This window comes from Culicoides brevitarsis, chromosome 1, assembly GCF_036172545.1.
Source record: "Culicoides brevitarsis isolate CSIRO-B50_1 chromosome 1, AGI_CSIRO_Cbre_v1, whole genome shotgun sequence".
Classification (NCBI taxonomy): Eukaryota; Metazoa; Arthropoda; class Insecta; order Diptera; family Ceratopogonidae; genus Culicoides; species Culicoides brevitarsis.
The window spans coordinates 19,673,492-19,694,084 of NC_087085.1; the positions used below are offsets into that span (position 1 = coordinate 19,673,492).

General features: G+C 28.7%; 3 protein-coding genes across 4 annotated transcripts in view; 1 reads left to right on the forward strand and 2 right to left on the reverse strand.

Annotated features, from left to right (window-relative positions):
- Positions 1-1,850: 1,850 nt before the first annotated feature.
- LOC134837121 (exonuclease mut-7 homolog) lies at positions 1,851-3,909 on the reverse strand. The gene is made up of 2 exons (XM_063852452.1): positions 3,767-3,909; positions 1,851-3,711 (listed from the first exon to the last, which is right to left on the reverse strand). The coding sequence occupies exons 1-2, from the start codon at positions 3,836-3,838 to the stop codon at positions 1,906-1,908; spliced, it is 1,878 nt and encodes a 625-aa protein (XP_063708522.1). The 5' UTR covers positions 3,839-3,909; the 3' UTR covers positions 1,851-1,905.
- Positions 3,910-4,992: 1,083 nt separating this feature from the next.
- On the reverse strand, positions 4,993-6,754 carry LOC134834606 (nischarin). Its single transcript, XM_063849342.1, has 2 exons — positions 6,590-6,754; positions 4,993-6,534 (listed from the first exon to the last, which is right to left on the reverse strand). The coding sequence occupies exons 1-2, from the start codon at positions 6,707-6,709 to the stop codon at positions 5,161-5,163; spliced, it is 1,494 nt and encodes a 497-aa protein (XP_063705412.1). The 5' UTR covers positions 6,710-6,754; the 3' UTR covers positions 4,993-5,160.
- Positions 6,755-6,972: 218 nt separating this feature from the next.
- The window catches only part of LOC134835877 (insulin-like receptor), a 51,133-nt gene continuing 37,512 nt past the window's right edge, over positions 6,973-20,593 (forward strand). For both annotated transcript variants that reach the window (XM_063850871.1, XM_063850889.1), the window contains exon 1: positions 6,973-7,369. The gene's annotated coding sequence lies outside the window, so the exon portion shown is untranslated. The remainder of the gene's footprint in view (positions 7,370-20,593) is intronic.

Here is a 20,593-nt window from a genome sequence, read left to right on the forward strand (position 1 = left end):
AATAATTTATGTATACTACACACAAAATATATTAATTAAAAATGAAATTGAATACCTAAAAAGAACAAAACTGGTAAATAAATTAAAAATAATAAAGATAGAATGATGTTAAAAATAAATAAAATTAATTTGTTTTTTTTTTTCTCGATGGAATTTGTGGCTTCAATTTTTTTCTCTTTCAGTTTAAAAAAGAAAACGAATTTTTCTTCATTTTTTTCAATTCTTCATGATTTTTCAGTCAAAAAATTTCAAAAATGTTCACATTTTACTTTTTTCATTAAGGCCGCTCCAAATGAAAATCAAAAATAAAGTCCAAAATTTTTGAAAATAAAATAAAAAAAAAAAAAATTTTGAAATACTTATTTTCATACAAAATGACAAAATTTTAGCAATTTTTGATTAAAAAAAATTTATTTAATTTTTCAAAAATTTTTATATTTTTTTTAAAATTTTAACTTAAAAATACTTTTCAAAAATCAAATTCAATGTAAACTTTCAAATTAAAATTTTGGTCATTGATTTAAGATCATTTTAAGTTAAAAAGTGAAAAATTAAAAATTTCATAAAAAATTTTTTGTCAAAAAAAATTTTCAAAAAAATAAACAGCAATTTTTCATGATGTTTTAAAAAAAAAATTCAGTAATTTTATGAAAAATTTTTTTAGAGAAGAAAATTCAAGTTAAAATATGATTTTCAAAACAAAAATTAAAATAATTGAAAATTTTTTATAAATTTTTTTGAAAATGTCTTGAAAAATTATGAAAATACAACAAAAAACGATCAATTTTGATGAAATTTTGTACTTTTTTTTTATTTTGCCCCATTCGATTTTTGACTTTTAAAATGGGGCATCGGACTTTATTTTTGATTTTCGTTTGGAGCGGCCTTACTCAAATTTTTCATGCAAATCATTTTTAGTTGTCCTTCTGATAAGAATTTACCGGAATTTCTAAAAATCTATTGATGAGGAATATCTGCAGTCGACCTCACCTGCGATTTGTTTTTAATTTAATTCCTATCTTTTAACGAGATAAAAATGCCAAAAAAATCAAAAATTTTCAAAAAAACAATGAAATTTTATCAATTTATCATCTTATCGCAGATTATTTTAATCCCCTTTGATCTCAATAAAACGCAGAGTAATTCTTCACGAACATTCAGTCGTCTTTGAACCGATCATGAAGTCGTTATTCGTTGCTGTCGTCCTCCTTTTCACCATCACGCAAGTCCTCTCGTTGGACAAGGAAAAAGTTCTCCAGAAATGGAAGACATTCCAAACCAAATTGTCCAAACTTGATGCCAACGACATGGAAAGCCTCGTATTTATGAACCACTTGGTGCAATATAACGAAAACTTTGAGAATTCGACTCGCGCTCAATCTGTCTTGGGAGATCGAGTGTATTTGGGCTGCTACAAGGATCATCGTCGTCAACGCATGTTCCGTGGATATTCTGAGAAAGGAAGTAATGCCATGCATATCGATGGTTGCATCGAAAAATGTCGTTTTTATAAATTCGCCTACGCTGGAATGCAAAGCGGGTAATTTTTTTAAAGAAATTTTTTAACTAAAAATTATTAAAATTTAACAAAAATTTCAGAAATGAATGTTTCTGCGGCAATTCCGCACCTCAAGAGTCACTAAATGCCAAAATGAGTGAAAATTCATGCGATCACAAATGCTCGTCTGTCGGCCACAAGAACGAAATTTGCGGCGGAGATTGGGCAAGTAGCGTTTACCGCACTGGATTCACCGTCACTCGTCAAGATCACGAAGGAAATGTGATCGGGGAGAGTAGCATGTATTCCCAAAATGAATGGGAAAGACATTAAAATGTCGAATTTTGTTCATTTTTACTTTATTTTCAAGTAAATTTAATAAATTTTCCTTAAATTTTGTTCAAAAATTATTTCAAATACATATTTTTGACATCTCCACCGTAGTAACTCGTCTTTCGTCGGAACTCAAAGTAAGCGTGAAGCAAAGAATGAGCGTCAATTGCTGCATAATTCTTCATTTTATCCGTCAAGGGTCTCATAGCAAAATCTTTTGTGCGTAAAGACTTGTCCAGAGTCTTTCCCAAGCAAAATTCCACGAAAGTTTTCAAATCTTGATGCTTTCGACCGTCTCCTTTGTCATACTCGAAGGGCAATTTGAATTTTGGATTTTTTCTCATGGTCTCCCAAGCGACTTTCAAATCCAAGTACGATCCGTTCGTGACGTCAAATTCAATGTTGAAGCTCCGTTCCAGCATTAAAATGTCCGCGTGCCAATCAAAACCGAGTTTGAGGATTTTTGTGTTGTCAAAAAGCGTTTTTTTCAAGATTTTCCATTCTTCGATGTCGAAACGACGTTTTTCGAGCTCAATAATGTCCACGATATACACTTCTTGTTTGGTCGAAATTTGGATTAAAGCAGCGGAAGAGAAGCGGGAATCACCTTCGACATCGATCGAAACGAATTTCAACTGATTTAATAAGAAGCACATGCGTTCGAATGAAGAAGAATCGTCGACGGTGATGATTTTGACACGTGAATCGATGACAAATGGAGGAAATTTACTCTTTTCTTGGTCTTCGTTGTTGTGATTTTCATCCAAAACTGCGATTTCTTCTTTGTAAAATTTTTCTTGTGGGATTTTGAAGTACTTGCAATACCCTTTCGCCAAGGTATGATGTCCATTTTGCATGTAAAACTCGATGACAAGCTCCTGCATCTCTTTGTCGTCCATTTTTACGATTTTTTTAACGGTTCGATCGCATGCAGAGCGATTCTCGGCATCGGTAAATTTCTCATAGCGACGTAAATTTGCCATTAAACGTCCTTTCATGGCAATTCTATTCAAATTTGGCAACTTTTCCAATGGCATGCCACTCAATTCGAGTAATTTTTCCGTCGTTTTTCGCAGTGGTTGCGTATCAAGCTTCACAATTTTGATTCCCGTGATTTTGTGTTGCTTCGCGAATGCTGTGCACGCCTGATAAACGGCATATTCGTGTTCGAAAAATGAGTCGAGAAGTTTAAAAGTCTCTTCTTTGCGTTGCAAACTCATTTTCGGGAAGAAATCTTCCGCGACTTGTAGTTGATCGCGAAAAATCAAGGGAATAATGATCGCTTCCGGTGCAAAATCATTCCAATAACCGAGGCTGTCGACGATGCGGGCGACACTTTTGTAGTCACGACCTGCCAACATTTCCTTCAAGCGCGCATTGATGGCGTCACATCGCGTTTTTAGCTTGAACGCTTGCAAAACTTCACGGAAAAACGCCAAATGTTTGTAGGAGATTTCGAAAGCGACGTGTTTCAAGTGATCTGTGATCATGCATTGTAAGGTGTTGAGCGATTCGGGATCCAGGCCACGTAGATATTGATTCAAGACGGTGATTATTTTGAATGGGACACTTTTTACATGCGGATCGTCGAGCAAATCGGTGTTGATGAGCAATTTTAGTACGAACGAAAAGGGATTTTCGTTGAAAATGTCGTTTTTCTTCTGGTCTAATGCTTGAAGCAATACGTCATTTGCTAAAAGAGCTGAATATTTGTCTCCATTATCTTGGTAAAATCCAAGTAATTTATCCATCAAAGTGAGATCTTCATCCTCGAGAGTGTAATCGAACTTGATTCCATTTAAATAACGATCAAGGGAGTTTTTAGCTGCTGCCACATAAAAACAATCTTCAGAATCGGGACCGAATTCATCGTCAAAATTCTGGGAAGTAAACAAAGCTTGATGGATTTCGATATTTTTCGGATTAATTTTTTACCTTTTCAGGATCAATCTCGAAATAGTCATCATCTTCGTCGGAATCGAAGCCTGCAGGTTTGCTGGCAGACATTTTTGGGACTTAATTAATTAGATATTTACAGAAAATCAATATAAAGTTATTTTTGTTAATCAGTTATCCGTTTTTCTCAATATGGATGTCAATGCAATTTTGGAAGTTGTTTCATGTTTGAACACATTTTTAACCCTTTGATGCGTTTTAATTAGGGAATTTCTGAAACTTGAAAAAGGTAAAAAATTCTTTATAAAAAAAATCTTCTCGTCGTTTGCGGAGATTTCAAAAATTTTTTAATATTTTTTCCGAAAACTCTAAGTGAAAAGAAAATTGTAAAAAATTTTAGAGAATTAAAATATAAAATTTTTGAAATAAAAATAGGTAAAAATGGGAACATTTTTTTCCATTAAACTCGTTTCATAAAATTAGATTTAGATTTTTGAAACCCCAAAATAATGACAAAAGTCCTAAATAAGTCAATTAAATACATTTTTTGAGTAATTTTTCAAATTTTAGTTTTAAATCTTTTTTTTAAATTTTCATCATCTCTTAAAAATGCTAAATTTCTTACTAATTTTTTTTTAATTTCAAATTTTAACAATTTTGAGCGTTATTTACAAAACAGTATTAATTTCATAAAAAATAATTTTAAAAAAATTAAGAAAAAAAAATAAAGAAAAAAAAATGAAAAAATAATTTTTTTTACTACTTTTTTGACGTTTTTGGACGTTAATCGTTGAGTGAAGACATTATAATAATTTTTACTTTTATTGTTTTAAGTTTTTAAGTCAAAACTTTAATAAAATTTAACAAAATAAAATTTTAAGAAAAAATAAAAAATTTAGTCACGTGACTCAAAAATTTTTTCATCAAATTTTCGATAGATAATGCGTTTTTAAAGCAAGTTAAGTTCATATCTAATATAATTTTAATTTTTACTGGATATCATTATAGTTTTTCAATCAAAAAGTACCAAAAAATGTCAAATTTTTTCTTAATTTTTTTAATTATTTTTATTTTTCTCCCTGAATTTTTTCGGCAAAATCGGAGAGGGGGGCCACATAAAGTGAAATAATTAAATTTAATGGCCTAAATGAAATTTTTGAAATATAAAAATTCTTAATTTTTTTTTTAAAAAAAATGATTTTCCAATTGATAATTTCGAATATCACTTCGGACAATAAAACAAATATTTTTTTTAAATATACTTGAATATATTTCCAAATTGTCTATTAGATTCTTCTTACATAAATATATAATTCAATAATATTAGCTCAAAGGCTCTAAACTTTTACACTTACGAAGACGTCACAATTCACTATTAAAATATCTCTCGAGTAAAAATTACAACAATCTCTCACATAGTACGTTTCCCGACATCATTTGTTCTTCGAAATTGTACAAAAAACATTCTTATTTCCCTCTTTAAAGCTGTTCGTGTCTCCCGACATGGAAATCCGAAGTGCCGCCAATGCAAGCGCCGTATCTAATTCCTTTCCCGATCCCTTTTCGTTGTCCAAATAAATCTCGTGCAATCGATCTCCGAATCTCGCCAACACCCGACTGCGATAATCGACCGTCAGAGCAACGGGATTTCCCGTCAACCGAATATTTTCCAAACACGGAAGACCTCCAACGTGTTCCACTTCGTCCACGGTGTCGATCAAGTTGCAACTGATGTCCAAATTCACGAGCGAATACAACTTTTGGAAGCCACGCAGTGACCGGATCTGATTTTGAGCAACATTCAGTGTCGTGATTTGTCCGAGTTGTGTATGAAGGTTTAAACAATCACTCAGACGATTGGATTCGAGACTCAAGGTACTCAGGAGAGGAAGTGACCGAAAATGCACAATTTTGTCAATGTTGTTCGAGTCGAGCACGAGTTCCGTGACCTTGGGCATCAAATTAATTGACTTGTCGATGATGGAAATTTGATTGTCGCTGAAATTCGCGTATTTGACATTTTTCCACACTTGCGACGGATCGACTTCGTTGCCATTTTCCATCGTTTTATGCACCGGCGAGTCACACAAAAGCACTTGTTTGATGTCGGTAATTTTGCTTTTTTGCACGTAAAAATTCTCGACAGTTTCACGTAAATTTGTCGCATCAACAATGCACTCGGACCCAATCCCGAAGAGTTTTAACGTCTTTAGATTCCGAAAAGCGGTCAAATCGAACTTTAATTCCTCCGGAATGAGACTGCTTGTGGAAATGGGCTTCGATACCGTCGTCCTGACAATTTGATCGAAATGTTCCGTGTACTCGTCATGGCCTTGCATGCATGGCAGCGTATGTTTAACGGGCAAAATGGAAAGTCCCTCAACGAGTCCCGCGAAATCCAGCACGTGCGAAAAGTCGTATTTATTATCGCAGACCTCGGTGGGCGGCGTCGGAAGTTTCATCCGTTCCGAAATACTGTAAACTTCGAGGGCGGAAAAGGTGTAGTGCTTCGTGCGGGCCAAATAATTTTCCCCATAAGCCGAAAATAAGGCAGCCAAGTTGTGCAATATGAAAATTATGTCGTATTTGTGAAAGTCCAGGAACTCCACAAACACCGTTGGCATCGTTAGTTGCAGAAAATTGAAGACATCCTGCAGGTACTTCTCGAGAGCTTCTTGTCGTTTCCTTACGAAACTCGTACTTTTATTGCCAAATGCCTTTTTGCCGGGCAACCAAGTCTTGTCGAGCGAATATTCGTTCACCAGCACGTCATTCAGCTTCTCAAATTCTTTGTAACGACGCGAAACCTGCAAATTACGAAATTGAGGACAAATTTAAATTAATTAAATAAGTGCAATTTACCGTCCAAAAGACACTCGGACCACATTTGACGAGGATTTCGTAGAAGATGACGTTGTCCACTTCCGTAAAACGCACCACATTTATCGTCGTGTCCTTCGAATGCTTCAGGAAACACGACATTTTTTAAAAAATTAAGCCACTTTCAGGCTTTGTTTACTTCTGGCAAGTGATTTGTGAGACGAATGAAAATGATAAATTAAAAATTTGCCACTTTCTAATCCATTTCCGGTTGTTTGGCGCCACCAAAGCGGAAATGCGGCTAAAATTGGAACTGAAATTGAGTCGGCTGAAATTGATAACGTTCCATTTTCAGTTTCCGGTGCACCGATTCCAGCGCCCTCTGGTGGTTTCAGAGTTTAAATTCACTTCCGATAGTAGAGAACTTCGGCTCCGGTATTTTTATCAATTAAATCCGGGAAAATCAATGAAAAATAGTGCGAAAAACGTAAAAAAACACGAAAGTTGATGCATTTTATCATTTAACAGTCGAGAATGGCAATTTACCTGCGAAAAAATCGTGAAAAATAAAAAAAAAATAAATGTTGATTGTTTTGTATACCAACAATAAATAACAACAACAACAAAGAAAAAATTAGAAAAATAAAAAAAAAATTATATAAAAAAAGAAAATTAATAAAAAAAAATAAAGCAGTGAAAAAAACGTGATTGATACAAACAAGCAGCAGTAAAACGAATGCAAAGGGTTGAATGCCCTTCTTAGTTAGTCCATGGATGCAGTTCACACACTCACATCGTCGCAGTAGCAGCAGCATACACCAAGTACGGCATGCATTTTAATATTATTAAGTATTATTGTTATTTTTATGGATGTAAAGTAATGTGTGTTTATTATTATTTTTATTTTAATGCGACTTTTTTTCGCATCTCATCGAGTGCCCGCCTAATGTAGGTTAATCTCGCAGGTTGGAACGCGATCAAAACAAAACAAAACCTGCTGAATCACTAGCCAATTATCAATTTTTCTGCTATTGTTCGCGTTTTGAGCAAAAAATTTTGGACCTTAGACAACATTGTTGGCGCTGCGATAAGCCTCACACGACAAAAAAGTTGCTCAACTATCGTCATCGTACCGCAAACACAGCTTTTATTTGCTAAAAATAATAAAAATAACAAAAAAAAAAAACATCACGATCATCTTTGAAAAAAAAAAAATAATCATAACAAACAAGTCAATCTAGCTAGGTAGAGTGCTATTGTTTTAACGAAAAATACGCAAACATGCGCACAAAGTTTAATACAAAATAAACTTTTCGACAATGATGTCGTAGCCAGCTACTACGCGCGAATTATATATTTATAAGCAAACGTGAGACCATAGCTTGCTTTTTACGCTAGTTCATTCACACACTAACACCATGATGCGACGACGCCGATTTTGTGTGATAAATACGTCCACGACGTACGACGAAGCAAAATAAAGCGGCATATGTCAAAAAAAAAAAAACATAACAACAGAGATATGATTATCCGGGAATTTTTTTGATGCATTTTTGTTTGCAATTTTTTCAAAAGATAAAAACTTGTTTTTTTTCGGACAACGTCAAAACGACGAAATTTAAGAGAAAAAAAATTACTTTTAAAAAATAAACATTGAAAAATTCCTCGAAATGCGGTAAGAAAAATGATGAAATTAACAAAAACAGCTAAATTAAACAACAACAACAGGAATGTCGAGACGACGACGACGACGACGAGAAACGCATGTTGTTGTTTGTTCTTCTTCACTCCCTTTTACTCGTACGTTCGCTAGAATTTTTGTTGTTGTTTACAAAAAAATATAAAATACTAAAGTGACTTTGCTGCCATTGCATACGTGTTTGGACGCACGTGTCCCAGCAATTTACACATTCTTTCACAGTGGTGCGTTTGCTCGCTGCTGCTGCAACATATAATGCTTGATGATGTTGCTTCGATGATGATGACATTTTACACACTTGAGTTTCGGTTAAATTTATTTGCTTACAATTTTTATTTATTTTTTTTTCTCTTATTTATAAATAGCCCAAGTGAAAAATGTACCGAGTCTATTAAAGCAATTCCATTCATAATTTACACCCAGTTTTCTCGCGTCGTTTTACTTGATATTATTTGTCAGGCCGTTTCGAATTGAATTTGGTAGTTTTGTTTAAATTTTTTTTGACCCCCCTTTTATTATTACATATTTAAAAAAATAAATAAAAAAAAATATTTAAATTAAAAAAATAAATAAATATGAATTTTTATAGAATTAGTAATTTTTCTATAAAAAACTTTTTTTAAAAATTTTATTTTTTATTTAATTTTTATTTTAATTATTTTTAAAAATTTTGTATTTTAAAAAAAATAATAAATATCTACCTAATATTTTAATAAATTTCAATAAAATAAATAAAATAAAAAATTAAATAATTAATTAAATAATAAATAGCCAAAAATAAAATCAATAAATAGAAAAATTAAATTTATTTTTTCAATTTTAAATTTTTTAATAAAATTAAATAAAAAATTAATTTTTTTAAAAATAAATTAATTAAAAAATTTTATTTTTAATTAAATTATTTAAATAATAAATTAATTAAAAATTATTTTGAAAAAAAATTTTTTTTTAAATTTTCGAAAAAAAAAAAAAAATTTCTTAAGAAAAATTAAAAAAATTTTTTTTTTAAAAAAAAAATATATTTCTGCCTTTGCAAAATTTGAGTAATTTTTTGTAATTGTTTTAAAATATCAGAATTGTAAAATTTTTACCGATATTTGCTTTGAAAGATTTAAAAGTTATTTTTTTTATTTGAAAATCGATCATTTTTGACATAGTTTGAGCATTGTAGAGAGATTAAAAATATTTTTAAAAAGTTAAATGATAAAATTTAATTTTCTTTTTTCACAATTTTGATTAAAAAATAATTTTCTTTCATAAAATAATTTAATTTTTAATAAATAAATAATTTTTTTTTCAAATAAAAACTTTTTTGGAGAAAAATAATAAAAACTATTAAATTTTCATAATTTTCATTTAAAATTAATTTTTTCTCATGGGGCATCAGACAAAAATATCAAATTTCCTTTGGAACGGCCTCCTAGGTATTTTACGCGAGATAAATAACTTCTTAAATGTTACTTGACGAGACGCGACAGACAAACAAAAAAAAAATACATTTTTTTCGTATGTTGCGGGAATGTGATATGATACCTTTTCATAAATAAACATCTCGTCTTACATGTCGCTCTCTATTAATGGACAATTATTGTAGGCACTTTTTTATAATATTTTTTTTTTTTTTTTTTCAAATTTATTATTATTATTGCGCGAAGTGAGTGCGAGACGAAAACGTGGTCTAGAACTCCGTTGCACACAACTTCAAGTACGAAAACAACAACAACAACAACAAACATCATCGGATAAATCAAGAAAAGAAGTTTTTCGTATATCTGGTAATAATAATAGCATATCTCTCGCATGTTGTTCGGGAGTAAGTGCGGTACTATCCACGCCGTTGTATTGTCTTTTTCTTGCGTACACGGCCGTGGAGGCAAGTAGTAGTGAACGCAGCATAGAGCGAAAGAAAAAAAAAGAGGAACAGACATCAGAATTTTAGTATTCAATAGTAATAATAATACATATAGCATGCTACATATGTATATAAGGGAGAAATAAAATGATCATGCCGATGATATAGAACCTTGAATAATGTCAATGAACTTTAAATGTGTGAATGTATGATGAAATATAGAAGGGAAGTAATATTATTTTTTTTTTATTTTGGGTTAAATCTATCTACAAAAGTTCTGTACGGCGATTCTGTCTGTGAAAAAAGTACAATATTTTTGTCTTTTCACTATAATTGTCTGTGGATGCAGCGGCAGCAGCGCGACAGAGAGCAGGAACGAACATGTTTAGGGATAAAAATGTCTGCATGCGTGTAACGGATAGCGTCTGTCTGGATATTTGATTCCTCCTTTTAATTTAGATTTGATTGGAATATAATAGCGGAAAAGATTGGAACGTTTTTCGTCGTTTTCCGTTGTTCGTTTGTTTGTTTGACAAGAAGAATCTAGTAGTTGTGCATGTCAACAACGAAAATGTTAAATCAAAACAGAATTTTACCAGTTTTTACACGTGTCTTATTTACAACAAATTTTTACATGAGATTCTAATTAAATGTTAATGAAACGTAAAATTTAAAAGCAAACAATGTAATGATCAAAAATTAAATTAGAAAATAGAAAAAATAATAATTTTTCTACTGCTTTTTTAGGAGAAAAAAATTTTTTTTTTAATATTTTTTCTCATATTTTATATAATAAAAAAAATAAAATATTTTTTGCAATCAAAGAAAATGTTAAATTAAGTAAAAATTTATTTTTTTTTTTATCAAAACATTAAATTTTTCATTTAATCTTAAGATTTTTTTTTCAAATCTTACACAGTAAAAAATCTTTAAAATTAAAAAAATTTATAAAATCTAAAAATTTTTCACTTGAATTGTTCATTGTCTCGAGTAGATCATTTTTCGCCAAGAAACATGTGCCCGCAAACCTACCGTTGCTTCCGAAAATCCAAATACAAATTTTCACGTCTAACCATATTTTTCCAAACTATTTTTTAAAATGTTATATTTTTGTACAAAGTTTGATAATTTCTTAATGATTCTTAACGATTTTTTAATGACTTAAAAATTCTGAAGATTGTGCCACAAAACTATGAAAAACAAAAAAACAAAACAAGTCAAAAATTTTTCCAAAAATTGTCGGAAATTTCAAAGTTTTCTTAAATTAAAGTTCTTTAACTTTAGCAAAAATTAAAAAAAAAATAAAGTTGAATTTATATATTTAATTTTTTTTTGAGTTTAAGTCAATTTTTCCCGCGATTAATTTTTAATTATTTTTTAATTTAATTAATTTTTATTTTTTTTTATTTTTTTAATATTATTTTAGAATCTAAATAAATTCCGAGAAAAATTTGACTTTTTAGAAAAAATATAAATTTCGACTTATTTTTTTTAAATTGATAATTTTTTATAAACAAATTTTTACAAATATTTTTATTTATTTTTTTTTGTTCATAAAAAATTGTTCAATCTGCAAAAAATGCCTTCAGAAATGCTTCAAAATTTCTATTTTATTCTTAAACACTTAAAATTTTAATTCACAACTGAATTAAAATAAAAATTAAAACCAAGCAAGTACGAAAAAAAATCAATTTTACCAAACAAATCCTTTAAAAATTTACAAATTACATCGATAAATAGAAGCGGAAAGTTACTAAGCAACATTCACGAGTGACACGAGAGAGAAGAAAAAAAAAGATAACAAAAACAACATAAATTTTAATAACAATGACCGATTCTGTAATAACGACATGTATCGCCATTGTCATTGTTGCGTCGTCACAAGTTTTTACTGCGTAGTGTCAAAACAAGTCGATCATGTGCCAGGCTGTGCCTAACAGCGAGATTAGAGATGGTACGTTTTGTGCACGTGATTTTTCTCGTGATTCTTATTAGAATGTCTCTGCAAGGTCCGCATTGCTAGCGCGATCGTTCATACAACGCGACGACACATTCTTCAGGATTTAACAATTAATTGTCGCTCTCTCGTTCTCCCCCGTTTCTCAGTGACAAGCCAGATCGCATTGTAATTGCCCCACAATGCCAAGTATGACACCGCATGCCGATATTAATTGTGTGAGGCGCATTTGTCCCTCCCCGTCTCACTCGACCCGCTCCGCTCAGATAATATAATAATAATTTTCTTACCAGCATTCTGACAAACAAGCCACTTAAAAACGAATGAAACCTGCTGAGATTGATTCATATAAATGACATTATTTTATTTATTTGTATTTGTCATGTATTTGAGCCACGGTCGGCGACACAGAAAAAAAACAACAACGCGACGTCTCTTGTTTCAATTAATTTAAATATAATTAGCGACTCTTTTTTTTTCTTCGTTGTTCAATCTGCTTGTCATCATCATCTTCTTTATTAAATTAATTGGGATACATTTAACGAATTTCAATCGACTCAATAAATGTCGTCGTCGTGCGTTCATCATCGTGCGACACAAAAAAAAAATCAATAACAACTTGACATATTTTTTAATGCTACATCATTATAACTACTATTTTCTTTGTCACGAAATTATTCGCAGAGACTCACTGACTCGTGAATTCTCGCTTTTCTCTCTCTCTAATGCGAAGAAAAAGGCGTAAAAATATACGGAAGCACCTTGAAAATAAATCAACAGAACGGTCTTCAGCAGAACAAAGTCGACGCGTCGTCATTATTTTTATTATATTTTAATGTTCTAAGGTTCTAATGAAATTTATTCATGATATTCTAAAACATGCATGAAGTTGTCGTAAAGTATATAAAACAAACAAAGAGCAGAAGAGAGAGTGATGCATTGCGAAAAAATTATTTGAATGTTAGTCTTTGTGATTTTATGAGAAAATAGAACAATTTTATTTTTTCACAAGTTAAAAAAATCAAATTCTTTTAAAAATAAAATTAAAATAAAAAAAATACACCGGTTAGTAATTTAGTTTAAAAAATTTAAATAAAAAATATTTCAATAAATTAATTTCAATTAATTTTTATTTAATAAGGTCGCTGCAAATTAAAATCAAAAATAAAGTCCGATGCCCCATTTTAAAAGTCGAAAATCAAATGGGGCAAAAAAAAGTTAAAATTTTCATCAAAAATTGCCGTTTTTAGGTGTATTTTCATAATTTTTCAAGATGTTTTTAAAAATTTTTTTTTAAAGTTTTAAATTTTTAATAATTTTTGTTTAAATAAAAGATAAAATAAATAAATAAAATAAATATAAAATAAATAAAAAATAAATATTTTTTTTTATTTTAATAATAATTTTTTACTTTTCGAAAATTTTAAAAATTTTGTTAAATTAATTTTATTTTATTTTTTAATTTAAATTAATCCTGAATTTATCTGAATTTTTAATTTAAATTTAAAAAAAAGATTTTTAATTTACAGTAACAAAATAAATATTTAATATTGACAAAAATAAATCTTTTTCAAGAATATTTTGCGCTTTTGCTCAACTTTTGTATTTAATCAATATATGTATTTGTAAATTTTATTAAAGAAAAATATAACATGGAAACTTTTTCAATAAAGGAAAAATTTATTTCATACAAAAATTTGATTTATTTTTCAACCAAATATCAAAATAAATATTTAAATTAATTAAAAATTAAAATTAAATTAAAGCTAAATTAAAATTAAATAAAAATTTAATCAAAATTCAATTAAAATTTAATTAATTTAAAATTGAATGATAATTTAATTAAAATTAAATTAAAATTAAATTAAAATTAATTTAAAATTAAATTAAAATTAATTTAAAATTAAATTGAATATCAAAATTTAATATAAATTTAAATTAAAATTAAACATTAAATATATATTTTAAATATTTATTAAATTTATTAATTTTTTTAAACAAATTGAACATAAATTTTTATTATTCATTATTTAATAAAAAATTCTTTTAAAATTTTGACTATGTCATCAAAGTCGACTTTTTCCAATTTTTTAATATTTTTTTTCTACCCAGGATCACTTTTTTAATGTATCGCATATTTTTTCGCTTGCATAAATCTTTCTTAATGTAAACATAACTCGCTCAATTTTTGTCTTAATTTAGTCTACTTTTGTTCTCGTTTTTTTTCATAAATATTATGTTTTCTACAATTTAATGTCTGTCGCTGGTACCTTTTCTTTCCATTAGCAAAATAAATTAATTTATTTGTTCGTAAGCTTTCGATTTATCTATCTCTCTTGTCCGACAATTCCCTCGACTGCATGAGAAGACAAAGATACTTTTTAAAAGTATTTTGTCCGTAGCTGCCGTCGTTGTCGTCGAATGTGTAGCATTTTATTATTATAATCATCGTAAATAAATTATTTTTGCAAACCTAACCTGACTTGTTTATGTCTGCGTAAGAGATAGTTCAAGCAAGAGCAAAGCAAAGCCAATGTTGAAAAAGAAAAGAAATTCGAGCATACAAATAGACGAAAAAAATGACTGAATGTAAACTATTTTGCGGCTACGACGTTTTTTTTGCCTTTTATTTTATCTTTGATTTGTGAGCAGCACCAATGTCTCTAGACAAATAACAAACAATACACGTTCAAGAGAGCAACTCGAAAAAAAAGGCAGAAAAAAAAGAAGAAGGAAATATTTGTTGTGTTTATTATGATGTCGTGCACAAAGTAAAAGCAGATCGGAGCAAGTAAAAGTACCATAAGATATAGTTTTTGCTCTCGTTGCATAGATGAACGCTTTTGTGGAATGCAGACGGATACAAACAGTTATTTAATGAAAAAGAAAAAAAAATCACAAAAAATAAATCTAAATAGAAAATACTCTTTTTTTTTTGTCGTCGTCGTCGTCGTGTAGCTTAGCTTGGGTCGCTCACTCGCTTCACTTTAATAAAATAATAATAATAACAACAACTCGCTTTCGTACAAGACGTCGCGTCGCATTTCGCGGTACGGTACGTGTGTAAATAAATAAATATTTTTGTGCAAATAGAAATAGCGTGACAACAGCGCGACAACTACTTGCAAGTAAGTCATCAAATCAACGAGCGCGAGAGATAAAATAAAATTAATTTGCTGCAACACACAAATAATAAATAAATGCACTTAGAAATAGCTGTTTTTAATTTTTTTTTTGCTCGTTATTTGTTATTGTTGGTGCGGCGGCATACCAGCAGCACGGATGAAATTCCACGGAAATTTCGCTGAAAAAAAAATTAACATCGTCGCGCGTTCCTTTGCCATGCAAAATAAATTGCATGTCTGGCCCTTTTGAGTGCTCGTCACAAGTAAACAAACTTGATTGATCTCGCGACGATGATGCACCGAACGGAATTTTGTTTATTCGCAACATTGTTTGCTGCTCAACACTTTTCGAGTGCATCCAACTGAACTGCCGCGCCATGACGGGTTTTTTCCACGACTTTGACCGCTCCGACTGTGGAAAAGTACCGCAGAAATTTCGCAACACAATTGAAAGACGGAAACAAGTTGCTAATTAAGAAAACCAAACAAAATTTATTAGCATAAATTAAGACAATAATGTGGAAACATAAAGCAATAAACGGCAATAAAGTTCAGAAGTATTTTTCAAGTCAGGAGTGATTAACACTCGTGTGTTCGAAAGTATCTTGGAAATTTCATCGTGTGAATTTTGAATCCAGATTTTTGCAATCGACGTGCGCGCCAGACGACAAAGGATACATTGAACGAAATAAATATAAGAAAAAAAAATTATATATAAAGCGATCACAGACAGGCACATGTTATTTTGACTCTCAAATATGTGACATAATGTGTTATTTAAATTCAATTTAAGTCTGGTTGTCTGTGACACTTTGATCGCACACCAGCCACTATATTGCGCTGCACGGTTAAGTACAGGGCTTTCAATTAATTTATTTTTAAAAAATTATTTTTGCATCAATCTCAAATGGCTACATTTAATTTTTTCATAAATTTCGTTTTTTTTTTTAATAAATTTCGAACTTTTTTCAGATTTTTTTCAATCCCTTATATTTTGATGCAATATTAATTTTAATATGGATTTAATATTTAATTTTATAGAAATTTCGGAAATTTCTAATGATATATTTTTTTTAAAATTAATTAAAATAAATCAAATTTTTAATATTTTTTAATTATCAATTTTGAAGAATTTTATTATAAAATTTTAAATTTAATTTAAGTTTTTTTTAAATTTAAAAAAAATTAAATTAATAATAATTATTAATAAATTGAAAATAACAAATTTTAGAATTTATAAAAATTCAAATTTTAATTTTTTTTAAATAAATTTCGTACTTTTTTCAGATTTTTTTAAACACTTATATTTTAATACAATATTATTTAAAAATGGATTAAATATTTTATTTTACAGTATTTTTGAAACTTTTTTTGCAAAGATATTTTTGAATTGAAAATTTAAAAAAAATATTTAAAAAATTAATTAAGATAAATCACATTTTAAATTATTAATTAAAAATGAATAATAAATTAAATAAAAATTCAATACTCAAGTTTTTTTTTTAAATTAAAAAATAGTTTAAATTAATAGATTAACTTGAAATTTTCTAAAAAAAACAAATTTTCGAATTTTTAAAAATTTTAATTTTTTTTTTTTTTTTTTTATTTTAAATCAAGTTTTTATATTTATATAAAAAAATATTTAATAATTTATTTAACTTTTTCTGTCAAAAGCTGCTAAATCTGATGAAATTCACTAAATTTTTTATCTTGATAAATTTTATATTTTGCATCAATTTTCTTAAATATATTTTTTTTTATTGAATTTTGATTATAAAAATTGGGAAATTAATATTTTCATTTTTTATTAATTCTTGTCATTTTTTTAATTATAAATAAATTAATTTATTTTTATTTTATAAATAAATAATATATTTTTTTAAATTTTAAATAATAAAATTAATAATTAAAAAATAAAAAATAAAATTTAATTTTTTTTAAATATTAAAAATCAATCAAAAATTTAAACAGTCCTCAAAATTGTTAAAAAAATAATGATAAACTTTTAAACGCATTTATTTAATTAATTTGCCCATTAAAATTATTTTTTCTTTAAGCTTTAAATTAGTTAAAACCCCCTGTACTTTCGACAAAAAAAAATATCTTCGATTTGTTGTTGTCGCGGATGCGTCAGGTCACATTCTAGTCCCGATCCTCCGACGAAGTGAAAGTAAAGTTTATTTTTTTTTTGTTCTAATCCAAAAGAAAAATTCACAGACGAGGAATTTGTCAACTTGGACTTCTTTTTTTTTGCATTTTGCGAGCAGAAAAGGCAGCAATAAACAAACAATGCATCATTTCGTTTCATCTCGTGTACATTCTCCGCACATCTTCTTCTTCTCGTTGTTGTTGTTGTTGTTACAATTAATTTTATAATAAAATAACAAAAGTGTCGTTGTCGTTGCTCGATGGGTACCGCACACACAATACATGTGGAGAATACGTGAATGTTGTCTGACAGAAAATTTATTTATTGTGGTCGCTAAGTTTAAAAATAGCAAACCTATCAAAACATATTAAAGTCGCGCGGTTGCTATAGATTGTCGCTTCGTCGTAACAGAAGGCGATCACATTCATGCATGATGAGCATAATTGTCGCGTCTCGCGCACCACTTTGCATTTATATTTATATATTTTTTTTTATTTTACGGGAACGATTTATAATCCCTTCTTCTTATATTTTACAAACAAAAGTCATTAAGACACGGTTCCGGTTCTGATGAAATTTCTTTATTTTTATTTTTTTTTTCGAAAACATCGGAAGTGGGAGATCAAGAATCACGCATCGCAAGAACTTAAATAAAACATAAATTTTAATGCATTTAAGACACATACCAAAAAAAAAAAATGTAATGATCATTAAATCATCGCTATAATCATTAAAATAAATGGCTGAGATTATTAAATTAAATGTAACAGCTCCGGATTTTACGCGACGACGACGAACGATAATATAATTTAATTTTCATGGTTCGTTTAAGTCTCACAAGAGCAAAAAAAAGAGACACACGGATTTTTTGACAGTCTTCTTTTTCTTAATATTTTTTTTTTTGTAAGACTGAATGTTGTTATGACTGTGCGTTCAAAAAAAAAATTAATGAAATAAAAATTAAAATAAATAAAATAGAAACAATGCAATCACACATAATTTTATCAGTGATGAGCAAAAGTCACTTTTGTTGTTGCTTTATTAAATTAAAAATAGCGCAAAAAAAAACAGGGAGAAGCGATACATGAATTTTCATTTCTTTCTTCATTAAAAAATAAATAAACACCGTCGTCGTGTTTTTTTTTCTTACTTTTTATTTTACATGCATGCTTAGTTAGTTGCGTCTCTGCTCGAGATAGAGGTAAATAATATATGAGAGAGTTATATTTGTCTATCATCAGATAACTAGAGCATGATGTTCCGACTGTCTGGCATTTTTGAGCTTTGTTTGTTCTTCGAGATATGTGTCTCGGTGTGGTGTTCATGCAACAACGCAGAGAAAAATGTCATTCATTAAACTTTGATCTCTTTTCAATTGTCACAAGCAGATAAAAGTGACGAAAGTGAGTCATTTGAGGGATTCTTCCCTTGTTGATGAACTCAAATATTTCATGTAATTTAGGCAGTTACAAATTTATTACGAATTCCTGCTAGAAAAAATTTTCAAAAATTAAAAAAAATTTTTTTTTTAAATTAAAAAAAAAAATTAAAATAAAAAAATAAATTTTTAAATTAAAGTAAATTTTTAAAATAAGGATGATATATGAAAATTGTTCAAATTTTATGGCGTTCTTTTGGAAGACTATGGAATATGTAAATATTGAAAATAAAATAAATTTATTAAAAAAAAAATATTTTTAATTTAGGACTTAATTTAAACAATTTTTGATAATTTATCAATATTTTGCTTTAGTTTTTTGATTTAAAAAAAATTAAAAAATTTTAATATAAAAACAACTAAATTATTTTTTTTAATTTTAAAAATTGAAATAAAATTAAATTAATAATTAAAATTAAATTATATTAAAAATTAAAATTAATTTAAAAATTATTGAAAAATAATTGCATCAAATAAAAATATAAAAAAAATTTTGAAACTAAAAAAACAATTTTTTAAAATATTTTCAGGAAGAAAACTTATATAAAAATACTAATTTTGGCTAAAAAAAATTCCAAAATAAAAAATTAATCTTGAAAACTATAAAAGTGTTTCAAAAATATTAATTTTTATCAATTTTTAATTAATTTTTTTAATTTAATTTTTTTGTTTTATTTTCATTTTTAATGTAATTTAAAAAATTTTAAATTAAATAAATTATTTTTTGTCCATTGGATTTTTCAAATGAAGGAAGGAAAAAATCAAATAAAAATTGGAATAGCCTTATCAAGAAGAAGAAAGAAAAGAACAGTTGTTTATTTAATGTCGAAAGATGATTGTTAGCATACTCTCCCCTCCCATAGTGCGTGATGATGTGACAAGCGAGCGACACAAAAAAAATAAATTTAATATAAATTTAGATTGTCTGACGCTTCATTTCTAGAGTGTCTGATAAAACTTGTAAATTGACACATTTAAGTGTGTAAGCCTCGAAGACATTCACAAAAAAAAAGTTAATCCGTGACGTTTGTTTATTTTTATCCGTCTTTTGTGCGTGCTCATCGCGTCACATCGCGCCATACAGGATGCGGAACAAAGTCCTTGAACAAAGCTCGCATACACGAACCAAAATCCAATTTATTTGTAGATTTCATGCGTGCACGCACCGCCACAGAGACCATTTAACCCTTTGGTGACTGGGAAATGTACCGCAGTGCCTCTCGGTTGCCAGCTAATCGCTAAGGAGATACAACAAAAGACGATGGTTGGTCGAAATGACGCGCGAAATTGTCATTCGTATTCATGGATATTAGGATGAAATTGTCTCGTGTACCCTTTCGCGATGGCTTGCCACAGGCGGATATTTGATGAAAAGCCTTGGAATTGGTCGCATTTCTTTTTTATTGCGATTTTTTTTTTAATAATGTGACAAGTGTCATCACGACCTCATCACCATCATGAAAAAATATTGCAACGCCTTGAAAAAAAAATATGTAAAAATATAATAATCACACTATTTATATGAAAATATTTTTACATTTATACGGAAAAGAAATAAAAAAAAGTACGCGCAATAAATAACTACGCAGTTACATTGAAATTCTATGTAAACTTGTCGGTTGATCGGGCGGCGTATAAGCCGGCGTCTACGAGCTTGTCTGCGTGATTATTACAAAATAATAAATAAATAAATAAAAAAAACACACGAAACTATCAGAATTGTGTCGATAATATGATGAGTTGAGTCTATGTAATGTACCGTACGGAATATCAAGGTCTTCTTTCAACAATGATCATGTTTTTACAACAATTATTATTTATTAATA

Excerpts from the sequence above, each read along its gene's own strand:
- LOC134837121 (XM_063852452.1), bottom strand. The coding sequence starts at position 3,838 with ATGTCTGCCAGCAAACCTGCAGGCTTCGATTCCGACGAAGATGATGAC. Across the intron at positions 3,712-3,766 it reads TCGAGATTGATCCTGAAAAG|AATTTTGACGATGAATTCGG; the intron begins GTAAAAAATTAA and ends TTTACTTCCCAG.
- LOC134834606 (XM_063849342.1), bottom strand. The coding sequence starts at position 6,709 with ATGTCGTGTTTCCTGAAGCATTCGAAGGACACGACGATAAATGTGGTG. Across the intron at positions 6,535-6,589 it reads GTCCGAGTGTCTTTTGGACG|GTTTCGCGTCGTTACAAAGA; the intron begins GTAAATTGCACT and ends CGTAATTTGCAG.